At 54.4% G+C, this 11,681-nt stretch overlaps 5 protein-coding genes across 5 annotated transcripts; 2 read left to right on the forward strand and 3 right to left on the reverse strand.

Moving 5' to 3' along the window:
* Positions 1-967: 967 nt before the first annotated feature.
* Positions 968-1,477, forward strand: UMAG_02759 (uncharacterized protein; the record flags this gene model as incomplete). Its single annotated transcript, XM_011390817.1, has 1 exon — positions 968-1,477. The coding sequence occupies one exon, from the start codon at positions 968-970 to the stop codon at positions 1,475-1,477; it is 510 nt and encodes a 169-aa protein (XP_011389119.1).
* Positions 1,478-1,662: 185 nt separating this feature from the next.
* UMAG_02760 (DNA polymerase epsilon noncatalytic subunit) lies at positions 1,663-3,749 on the reverse strand (the record flags this gene model as incomplete). The annotated part of the gene is made up of 3 exons (XM_011390818.1): positions 1,663-1,681; positions 1,789-1,925; positions 2,007-3,749. 3 exons carry the CDS (start codon positions 3,747-3,749, stop codon positions 1,663-1,665), a joined length of 1,899 nt encoding a protein of 632 aa, XP_011389120.1.
* A 2,131-nt stretch (positions 3,750-5,880) lies between these two features.
* UMAG_11931 (uncharacterized protein) lies at positions 5,881-6,708 on the forward strand (the record flags this gene model as incomplete). The annotated part of the gene is made up of 3 exons (XM_011390948.1): positions 5,881-6,133; positions 6,222-6,509; positions 6,602-6,708. The coding sequence occupies 3 exons, from the start codon at positions 5,881-5,883 to the stop codon at positions 6,706-6,708; spliced, it is 648 nt and encodes a 215-aa protein (XP_011389250.1).
* Positions 6,709-7,063: 355 nt separating this feature from the next.
* Positions 7,064-8,083, reverse strand: UMAG_02762 (uncharacterized protein; the record flags this gene model as incomplete). The annotated part of the gene is made up of 1 exon (XM_011390819.1): positions 7,064-8,083. The coding sequence occupies one exon, from the start codon at positions 8,081-8,083 to the stop codon at positions 7,064-7,066; it is 1,020 nt and encodes a 339-aa protein (XP_011389121.1).
* A 1,222-nt stretch (positions 8,084-9,305) lies between these two features.
* Positions 9,306-11,561, reverse strand: UMAG_02763 (uncharacterized protein; the record flags this gene model as incomplete). The annotated part of the gene is made up of 1 exon (XM_011390820.1): positions 9,306-11,561. One exon carries the CDS (start codon positions 11,559-11,561, stop codon positions 9,306-9,308), a length of 2,256 nt encoding a protein of 751 aa, XP_011389122.1.
* Positions 11,562-11,681: the final 120 nt, after the last annotated feature.

Below are 11,681 nucleotides of genomic sequence, written 5' to 3' on the forward strand. Positions count from 1 at the left end.
GCAGAGAGCAAAGCTCGATGGGGAAACAAGCGAGTGCCAATCAACTCGAACTCGCCTCTTCTTATACCTTATCACAAGTACGTTGGCATACCGAGTGCGCTTGGACATCCCGCTCAAGCGCGCTCACGGACGCTTGGCTCCCGCTCTCGAGGCCGGTGCGGTAGCACCGCTCGAGGCAGTCGGTTCTTTCGAGAATACGAGCCCCTGCAACAGCCTCGCATCACTACTCGTAAATGCACATGGTCAGCGAGCCGCACTGAGTCTAGCTTTCAACTCCACGGCGCATCTTGACAGCTGTGGTGCAAATAAACAGAAAAACCCCAAGCGGGAAACCGCGGCAGGGCGGCAAAAGAAATCCGCCAGGTGTAGAATTTCTCTGCGGAGTGTCAATCACAAATCACAATTCGTGAACAATGGTTCGTGATCTTGCCAGGCGGCTGTCATTCACAATTGATGGGCTGGACTGACTCGCAACACGCCATCGTGAATTCACGATCGCTCACGGCTTCTGTTTGGCCAGTGGCCTTCTCGAGACGCTGGTCGGAATGGCTGCCCTCTTACCTTGGTTTAAACGCTCGCGCACATGAAAGAGCACGCTTTAAGCGCTCCCGACCGGACAAGGGTCAGTGATTTGAACCACGAATGCTACGAATGCTAGCCTAAGTTTATTTGGCTCAACGTAGACACAGTGCGCAGCGTGGTTCCCGGCCAAGCGTACAGACCTACTCGGCCAATGCCAGACAATTAGGTTGGCATGGGCTTACTTCCTGCTCGGTAACGAAAGCCAATCTGCTGCGATTTGTGATCTCGAACTCCGATAGCACTAATGTACGGGAGCTCGTACTCTATCGTTCCATCGAGGTGATTGTGTGAGGGCAGCCGTATCACGTTGCTAGAGATGTTGAAACCTGCTTACAGTTGGCACGCTGCCGAGCAACGATGAGTTCGACATGCGGCTTGCTTTACCATGACTGTTCAAAGCGTTTCCAAGGAGCAACAGCAGATGCCGTTGCCGTTGCAGACGATCTTTGCTGCGAGCAAGAGAGATGTTCAATACGCCGATGAACGGCGGAGCTCCACACAGACACCGAGCACTTTCACATCAGCTGGTACCTTGCACATGGATCTGCGTGATGCGCTTCGCTTCGAGACGGCCACAGCAACCCAACTTAATGTTATTGCACACAAGCCAGGCCAAGCCCAAACGATTCGTGATTGGTTCCCTTTGACGATTGCGCACTTGAGTCACAGAGTGTTGTACGAAAACCTTCCTATTCGAGTCGAGCCATGGTGCATGCAAAGGCAAATCCAATCCAATCGTGGATTCCACGCGCAAGCCCACGCTGATGAAAATTCACGATTCTCGTGTCAGCTTCCGCATTCCCATCACGAATTACGAAATACGGATCGTGAATATCTGACTCTTGCCAAATCAAGCGCAAACCAACACGCAAAGCACTCTTGCACGGCGTGTTGAACGATGCTCCAACATTCGTCATTTAAAACGCCGCGCCAGTGTGTACACATCGGCAGATCGGATCGTCATTTCCCGATCAGATCGGCAGCAGCACAGTCGACTCTTATGACCCACGTCTATCACGCTCGCACAACATGGCTCGACATGCTTGAGATTGCGTCTTTTGCGTATGGCATGCGACAACTTCAGACGAGTGGCAGCTCGCTGTTGCGTCCAAGGCATAGGAAACAGAGGCGAACAAGCAAGCTTGGGTCAGTCGTCGCAACAATGGCGTCAATGAACAATGAAACGTAGCTGGGTCACGCACGCACCTTGGCTCGGTTCGGCGTGTGGCAGGATAGTAAGTCGACCAAGTGAAAGCATTGCCGGAACGGAAAGAGCCCGGATTGACCACGTGACACCCTTCGTAAGTCAACTCGTACCGATCGTATGCGTCTGCCAGTACCAACTGTTGCACGGCGATTAAAAAAGGAATCAGTCAGTCCAAGATACTCTGAGCATGTTCACCACTTGATCTGGCGATACTTACCGCAGTGGGCATGGGATATAGGCTCAAAGCATGGTCGTGATCCCACAGCACCGGGCGGATCCTCTGCGCCAACGGCACCAGATGCGCCTGGTCCAAAACGGTCGAGACCAAAAACTTTTTCAAATCCCTCTCTTCCCTTTCCCTCTGCTCGCGCTCCTGTTCTTGCGCTTGGTCTTTGATGCGCACCGTGTTCCTCAGCATCCTGGTCATCATATCGTCGCGATACACCACAATCTGTTGTGAAAAATAGGAAATCCGACACGGATTCGACGCCAAATGGATCGTCGCATGCATCGTTTTTAGTTTTGACACCAACGGCTCGACCAAACCCTGAGGCAGCGGAGGACGTGGAACGAGCGATGACGCGAACGGATCTTGCGGTCCTGGAACTAGAATGATATGGCTGCTGCGAACTATGGCTGGGAATCTGGAGAGCGTTTCAGCGAGCGATGCAAATCCAGCTTTGTACCTATCCACCGTATCGGCTGACGAATACTGTTGACTTGCAAAGTTGCCACACAGCATCAAAGCGAATGGGATAAAATCCGCATCCACGTACCCCTGAAGAACTGTAGCGAACGCCGCCATGGTCTTGGGATGATCCAGATGCAGATCTGAAAAGATCACAAAGCACAGATCCGAGTGATTTGCTTCGTGAACTTGAAATGCCGCCTCTTCCTTGACCGAGATCGCGCCTCTCCAGGGAGCTCTTGCAGCTACACGGCTCGGTGCGCCGGCTGGCTCAAGAATCGGAGTCTGCGGTGGTCCCAAGAAATCCGTATGTGCGTGCATCGATCTCGCCTGTGCACGCGTTTCGCTCGGCGGGTGACCAAGAGCAAACACGTGGATACGCTCTTCCACTGTGTACTCGCCTTCGACGAGGATCAAGCTTCCTTCGGTGAAAATGCCTTCGCCCGGAATCGCGTCGTGCAGATCCAAGCCGACAGTTCCATCAGCATCTTCGAGTTCATACCGTCCATCAGATGAAGTGCTGAGCATTCCGAAGAGCAAAAATCGTTGTCCTTGTCGTCCGAGCAAGTTCTTTGTCGAGGTGAGCTTCATGAACCCATCGGCGAGGTTTTTAGATGATGATGCGGTGGCGATGGCGAGCGGAGGGCAAAAGTTTTCGTTTCTCAAAATCACGCCTTTGAGGATATGGTAACGCTGACGCGCGAACGTCGATCGTGTCGATGCAGTAGGCAGAAGCGTCGCGGAAAGGGTTGTTGGCTCAAACACTTTACGGATCGGATCAAAAGTGAGTTTGGGCTGGGTAAAGGCCGAATGTACACCAAAGTACCGATGTGGATCTGGAAGTTCTCCGTCCGTCAACTCGTGTGCGTGTCGATGGACGCCATTTGCTGTATCTCGCACTGCAGCCTGAGTCGCATGCGCGGCAGAATCAGCTACAACCAGCCTCGAGTAGACCGTTTCCAGCGCTGCTGCTGTTACCAGATCGGACGAACCCTCTTGGTCATCAGGACCATCCTTGCCAGTGGAAGCTAGCGCTTTGGAGTGAGATCCAGCATTGGAATCAGCATTGGTTTGGCCATCAACGATACCCTGTGCAAGCGCTTCGATTGCCTCCTCCCACTCTAGTGGCTGTTGCAGCAGTCCATGATCCGCGAGCGTCGAAGTGATGAAGGCGATGGCTGATGAATGGAGCTGTAGCGAGTGCTTGGTGGTAAACACGCGCAGGATGGTTCTGCGCAGTTCTGGCGGTGGAACCACTGGTGTGTTTGCCATCCCAGCGAGGTGTCAAGAGACTGTAGTGGTCAGGCGAGACAGAAGCGGTATCGTCCAAAGTGTTCAGAGACAGGGAGAGGTGTTGTTCTTTTCTGTTTATGAAAGCCAATCGTGAATTCACTCGTCACTTTTCGGCAGCCAAACGTGAAACCACGACAGACGACGCACGCGTCTCCGCGAAATCACTTTACGCGACTTGACACGGTGCGAAAGCGAAACCGAAATCGGCACACGCACACGCCAGAGTCCCGATTCACTTTGGCGCTTGGACAAAAGTGGAGCGCGCCAAGAGACATGGTCCAAAGTGTCGAGCTTGAGCGGCGGATCGTGTATATGCTTTCATGTGACGCGGTCAGCATGATGGCGTTGATGCAGCCCGACAATCATGCGGGCAGGAGCATTCGTGATTGCGATACTTGGCAGTCCAGGTCGCTACATGTCTCGATTCCAACGTATGGCTGACGCTTCGACGCGAGAGATGCACCCACTGGAGGTGTGTTAGACGCTTTCTTATCCACCCGACGCAACTCTCAACGTCAATGAACACGATCGAGCCACGAAAGAAACGTTTGCCAAAGGAAGCCTTGACGTCGAAGGCGCAGATGTGGCGATCCTGTGTGCCGACAATCACGAATGTTCCAGCGTATGAATTGGGTCTGACAATCACATAGATCCATCCGTGATCGTGCATGTGATGGATTATCCATGATCATAGGCTAACTGAACATTCCCATCCGAGTGTACTACGACCAACTCAGCTTCAGAGATATCAAGATTCAGTCAAATTTGTAAGTCAATGCCAAACCGAGCCTGGAGTTGTGCGAGTTGGTGGCAAAGCAAAACATTCTGCTCGAGGTGGAGAGGCTGAGCGAGGTTATGCCAAACCAAAGCATCATGCAATGATTTACATTCATGTCAACAAGCATCTCTAGAAACGTTTTTACTTGGCTGCTCTTTCTCACTTTTTTTTGTCAACGTGCGCTTCTGGCCAAGCAGTTTGTTGCTAGCCAGCTTCAAGGTGGAATCAGACGTCTTCCGAGATCGCTGGTGTGCTTTGGCAAAGCGTATGAGATTGGACCTGCATGATGAAGCGCGGGGCGTGGGCGCAAACGGTCTTGCCGAGCCAAGTTTAGCACATCCGAACATCCATCCTCGCAACCTCCTGCACTCGCACCGTATCCTTGGCTTGCCAATTGACAACGTTGGAGCCTGCACGTGGGTTGGAGTTCAGCTCAGGGGAGAATGCTTGAGAAGCGGAACCCTTATCTAAACAGCAAGGTAGGTGCAAGGTGTTGCTCGGAACTCGATGGCCCGTATGCAAGCTTGTCAACTAGATTGCTTGCAACGACAATCTCCTGAAAGATGATCGAGAGAGTCCAGCTGCAGAGCGCAATATCACTTGCGAGTGTCAAGGCTTGGCAGCTGCTACACGGTTAGAAATACGCTTGGCTTAGCCGAGCGTCAGCGTCACGGACGCGGACGCGGATGGTTGGGTCTGCAGCGCACCGAGTCTTGAGATTCTTGATCGACTGGTGCCTCGACCCTGGACGGACGACTGCTATGCACAACGTTTTCTTGTTTTTGCCGAAGCCAGAACGTGTGGCGCTAATCAACACTCGTGACAAGTTGCATTCGAGATTGCTCTCGGCCAAGCACCATGTCCCAGCACGCTGCGCAAATGTGAACCTTTCTTGCATCCGGCTTTGAAGGGTCTGATACAGACGCTTGGTTGATGCGACTTGTGATACAGGGTTGCCAGCCGGCGCCTGTATGAATCACTGCCTGAAACAGCTCCAGGCTGGGGTCTCGCACCGGATCAATGCCAGAACGTGATCATCCTGCGTTTGAAGAACAGAGCCAACCGCCAAAGGCGTCTCGAAGTTCTTCGAGCAGGGTGTGTGCATGTCGCCAGTGCCTGTCTCTGTGTCAGAGTTGATTGTGGCTGAGGATGCATGTGACCCTTATCCTATCGAGCTCCGTTCGCAGTTCAGCTTGGCCACCTCACATTTTGCTCAACGTATAAAGCGAAGCCTCTGATCGTCTAGGCCTCTAGTTTTCACCCGCACATTTCTCTTCTCGTAGCTCCTTGTCCGCTCTCCTCGGACACTTGCTGGTTCTTCGTTTCTCCAAGATGCTAGGCCGTTTGTGGATGTTTGGCGCAGCTGCGCTCGTTGGGTTGACCAGCGGCGCTCATGCGGCCACTTTGACGTGGGACTGCACTCGTGTGCCCAATATCTGCTCGAACGACTGCTACGCCATCCAATGCGCCGGAAAGCCCACCACGCTGCACCGCGACTCGGCGAACGCCTCAGCGAACCGAGCCAAGACTGCATGCAAATCTCCGAACCGTTGCGCTAACAATGCTTCTGACTCGAACTCTTGTGGTGCGTCTAATTGCGGCTGCGGCTGACTGCATGCGAATACTTGAATGTGGTTACTGATACTTGCAGCTTGGATGGTCGAGAATGGCAGATGAATACCCGTACGCTTCGTCGCGCGAAGGCGGAACGGGAAGTGTCACACGCTGTGTTCCTGCCACGGAAAACTCTCGTCAAGGCGGAACGCTCTCGAGCTTCTACACGAACAACGGTATCACCGACGGAGACGCGTACAACGTCGCCTTCACTTCTACTAGCGGATTGCAGTACTGCTCCGGCTCGTGCACCAACACAGGCAACCAGCTCATCCGCAAAAATCTCGCCATCGGTCCACAGTACACCCCGAGGTCCTTCGTCACCAACGAAGGCCACGAGCTGACGAGTAAGTTCCAACCGCAACTCCTCGCCTTGCGTGCCACCACTCACCTCTCGACTAACGCTTCATTTGCCTTGTGCTTGTCCGTGGTGCTATAGTGTTCGAACGAGTCGACAGCCCCGGCTCGCTCGACAGCGTAATTGGCACCCAGACCTGGCTCTCTCACGAGCAACGCCATGTGACGATTGTCAAAGCTCTCGTCTGATCGCGCTCAACTGCATCATAGCTTCATTCGTGATTCTTGCTTAAAAAATGGGAATCAATCTATTCTTTTCTATGCAGACAAACTGATGATGCTGGAATGCGCAGATGGCATGTTGGTTCGCGACAAGGTAGGTTGCTCGAGACGGCACGCGAGCAGTGGCAACAACGAGTCATACTGTCGCTCGCCGATTTGGCGCAACGCCTCAGCTACGGGTTCAGAACGGATTGGCGTATTGGCAGATGCACTTGAATCTTGCTTGCTTCGCATCCTCCCAGGACCAACGACTGTCGAACGAAAGGATGGGCAGCATTGGGAGCACAAACGGTAAGGAAGGGAGAGGAGCGAGCGGAGCGGCCTAATCATGCTTGGACGTTGCGTATGCTTGTGCATCACGACGAGCGGAGCCGGGAGTGAAATCGTGGAAGAGTCCCTGTTGGAAAGGCAGCATGATACTTTCAAAGTCCTCCTGTGTTTGAGGCTTGGCTGTGTTGAGGTGATCGATGTACTTGGCCATGGCTTGCTGGCTTTCGGGGACCAAAGCGGCTCTTGCAAACCACGTCTTTTCACGCAGCAGTCCTTGTCGGAACGAGAGCGAGCTGCCCGTGTGGACCGAGTCTTTGATTGCTTGCGTCGCAAATGGACTGCGTCGCGAGATGTGCCTGGCCAACTCGACGGCTTCGGCCTCGAGTTTGTTCTTGGCGACCACTTTGTTGACCAAGCCCAGCTCGAGCGCTTCAGCGGGAGTGATGCTCTTGCCTTCCAAGCACAGTTCGAGTGCTTTGGCTGTTCCAAGCGCTCGCGAGAGGAATTGCGTTCCACCGCCACCAGGGATCAGCCCAATGAGTGATTCCAACTGACCCATGATGGCCGAGTCGGTATCGATGACGACTCTGTAATCACATGCGAGCGCAAATTCGCACCCTCCGCCATAGCAAAGTCCGTTGATGGCTGCAACAAACACCTGCGGCTTGCTGCGAATCAAATGCGTCACCTCGTGATACAGGTTCAGATCTGCGACGCCGGCAAACATGGTCTTTCTGGTGAGCCACCTGAAGCCAAGCACAGCGCTCCAGCTTTCCACCTGAAGAGCAGTACGAATCAGCCACGATGGCGTCGGCATCCAAGCGGGCATCTTGTTGCCGAAGTCGACGATCTCCTGCACACTGTAGTGCGTCACAAACACCTGATCAAGGTGCGAAGTCAGGACCACGCCGCGCGTCGTCTGCGTGTCGAGCGAGTTGATGACCTGTTTCAGTTCATCAAAGATGGCTCGGTTGAGAAAGTTGTACGGTGGGTTCGAAAGGCTGATGACCAGAACGTCATCGTGAGGACGCGTGGTCTGAAGATGCGGCGTGATTTGTTCCCACTTGGTCATTGTTTCTGAGTCTGTATCAATCGTAAGATTTCGAGTTGGAATGCGAGATGCAAGCCAAACATCTAATCACGTCGGGCGATGGTCTTCATATATACGCTTTCGGCAACATGTCAACGGCTCAGCGTATTGCGCTTGTCAAGAGCATTGACTTCGCCCTGACGCGGTCCCAACATAGAGGCGGGAACCTCCTCGAACCGAACGACATATTCTGATATGGATGGATGGATGACTGCGGTAACCATCAGCAACAGCCAAGGCAAGAGTCAAGGGTGCGGGGTCAGGGTCACGCTATGTGATTCCCAAGCGAGATACAAAATGTGAAACCAAAATTAGACCTTCACGATTTTTGTGATTTGTGATTTGTGATTTGTGATTTCTCCGACAGCTTCACGCTTCCGTGTTGGTGCTTCTCAGCGTCTGTGCCCCGCACTTGGCGCTGGCGAGCACATATTTCCGGCTGCGAAAGCGTGAATCGTGAATTGCAGGTGAGCACCAGCGCATTTCGGTCGACACAGGGAGGGCCGGATGGCTGCTGACTTTGAGCTGCTACAGAAGATTAGGTGCGCCATCGTGAAAAGTTGGCGACCATGCTGATTGCGTGATGGTCCCAAGGTTGGCGGCTGGCCGATACGCGGCTGACCTGACATGCCATGTCACTGCGAGCGTTGGGCGTTTGCGTGCAGCCAACACGATTCACGATTCGTCGTCTGACATTAGCCGTACGCCAGAACGGATGCAGCGTTATCTCTGTCGCCCCGGATCGTCGCCACACATCATCTTGGCGCTTTGACAAATTCGGCCAAGCCACTCACATGCTGACGACGCAAGCTCAGTAGCGCCAGTATCGCTGTACCGCGTCTAGACACTTGTCACTCGTTGTTGGCTCGGCTGTACAAGTCGAGCTGGAACCATAGCTCTGAATGTGCGGTAGTGCTGCGTGCGCCAGCTTGGTCAGCGATCAAGCTGGTAACGGATGGACAAGCAGATTACGGATGCTGTCGACGTAGACGCGTACAGCTTGGTCAGCCGAGTTATCAGTCCATCTTGCGAACCTCAGAACGGAACGAGGCGCTGCAGCTGACTGCAGAAGGATCGATTCGTACACACAGAGACCCAAGTCGCGTTAGACAGAGCAAACGGGTATGCTGATTCGTGACACGGCATAAGCAAAGGAGATAAAAGACATAAACAGAAAAATGGCCATAACAGCGCTGCTAGCAGATTACCAAGGAGGCAGACCGACAGTGGTACCGTAGATGCTGCCGTCAACACCAACGATGGTGAGGATAGCGTTGAAGACACCAGCCATACCCTCGCCGGCGATCAGGCCTGCAGCGATGGCAAAAGCGAGCAGGTCAAACGACTGCGGACGCTTGTTCTTCCAGATCAATGCCGTCGTGGCACCCATGCACATGGCGATTGGGTAGTAGGTCTGGGGCACAACAAAGCCGAGACCGACGGCATTCCAGTTAGGCACGTAGACGTGGTACTTGGCGGGGACAACCTTGTACTTGAGCACAACAGTGATCACCGAGATGATGGCGAAGCCGATAGCCGTCATACCGGAGGACAAGCTGACCGGGAGCTTGGGCGAGATGACCGCTACTGCGACCGCCTTCCATGCGGCGACAGCAGGAGCGGCAAAGGGGCACTCGTCGGCATCTGGTTTGGTGATGCAAGGGTAAGCCTTGGTGAAGAGGACAAAGAGGCCGGTGGAGACAAAGATGGACCAGAACGAACCAAAGATCTGCGCCCAGAACTGGTTGCGTGGCTTGGCGCGCAGCAGGTGTCCGGTCTTGAGGTCACCGACCATGTCGACGGCGTGCGAAGCGGCGGAAGAAGCAATTGAGCCGGCGATCAAGTTCTCGAGCAAACCCGCAGCTCCGGTCTTGCCCTGACCACGCAGTGCACCACCCACGATAAGCTGCGAAGCCTTGGCAACCGATCCGACTGGGTTGGTGTCGGTAGCACCCGAAGCCTGAACACCGACAAAGGAGAAGAGGAACGCAAGGATGATGGCGAGGACCACGTTGCCGAGGTTCATGTGGAACTGCAGAGTGCAAACCAGGCAAGTGAAGATGATGGACAGCAAAAGACCCGAGGTCCAGGCCCATAGCGGAACCTGGTCCTTCTTCTCGCACGGGTCAGCAATGGCGTCTTCGTACGAAGGAGGCTCCTTACGAGTGATCTTGCAGTAAAGCTCCAAAGCACCGGCGCGAACACCGCGGTAGATGGTGGGACCGTTCATGCCGATCTCGGCGAACGAGTAGGCGAGCATCATGAGCACACCGGGCCAGAGACCCCAATAACGAGGCGAAGCGCTGTTGAGCGGCAGCTTGTTGGGGTCGAAGTTCATGGAGGTGTAGGCCCATCGAAGTGGCTCAGGAGGATCAGCGAGCATACCCGTGTGACGGCCGGCAGCCTGGCCGGTGGCGATGATGGCGGGTCCGATCATGGCCCACATGAGGAAGGAGCCGCCGAGGAAGGAGAAAGAAGCGTTCATACCGGAGAGCATACCAGCGCCCAAGAAGGCCGGCGTCCATTCGATGATCCAACCCCAGTTGTCGACGACCAGGGCCTTCTTCCAACCCCACGAGTAGAGCCAGTAGAAGATGTGCCAGTCCATGAGGATACCGCTGGCGTACTGGTTGACGACCACAAAGGTGAAGGCGGCAGCGAACGAGTAGAGCAGAGCACGCGACTGCTTCTTGGCGGTGATCTCACCTCCAGGAGCGTGGAGAGAACGGACTGTGTAGGCGGTTGCGGTAGGCGAGGGAAAGATGAGCTTTTGCTTGAGGATGTAGAACTTGCGCAAGGGGATGGCGAAAAAGACGCCGTAGTAAGCCGAGACGGCCGAGAAGGTGAGCAAACGGCCAAAGTCCTTGAGAGGGTCGTGGAGCAGGTCAAGCTGGTACATTGCCGGAACGGCGGCGACGAACATTCCAGTCAACGAACCGGCGGCGGTAGCAGCGGTCTGAACGGTGCAGTTTTCACGAGGACCGAAGAAGCCACCTCCAAGCTTTTCAGGGAGCGTCTTCTGCATGAGCTTGATGATACTGTAACCAAGAATCGCACCGAAGAGCGAAGCGCCAAAGGTGAAACCAGTCTTGAGACCGAGGTATACGTTAGAAGCCGCAATCACACAGCCGAGCACGGTACCGACGACGAGTGATCGAATGGTCAGCTGAGTGTCCTCCTCGGGAAAGTATTTGAGGTCGAACTGCTTGCCCGAGTGCAGGTCCTCGGCCTGGTAGTCCTCGTCTGCGGCGACGGCCTTCTTTTCAGCATCGTAGTAGCCGGTGACTGGTACTTGAGAGTCAAGACGATCCTGCGAGGAAAGAGGCGACTTTTTCTCGTCGTCGGAAGCCGAGTGAGCTTGCTGAAGACCGTGTTGCTCCTCGTAGTGAGGGGCGTGAGTTTCCGAGATCTCGTTGGTCTCGTTGTGCATCTGACCCCAGGTGGGTGTTGGAGCAGCCATGATGATGTGACCTCAAAGGGGAATCGACACGGCCCAGGTGTAGGATCCTTGCCAAGTGGCGAGGTGGAGAAGAAAAGGTGGGCGAAAAAGACTTGATGAGCGGTGAAAAAGAGGGGGATG

This window comes from Mycosarcoma maydis, chromosome 6 (assembly GCF_000328475.2).
Source record: "Mycosarcoma maydis chromosome 6, whole genome shotgun sequence".
Taxonomy (NCBI): domain Eukaryota; kingdom Fungi; phylum Basidiomycota; class Ustilaginomycetes; order Ustilaginales; genus Mycosarcoma; species Mycosarcoma maydis.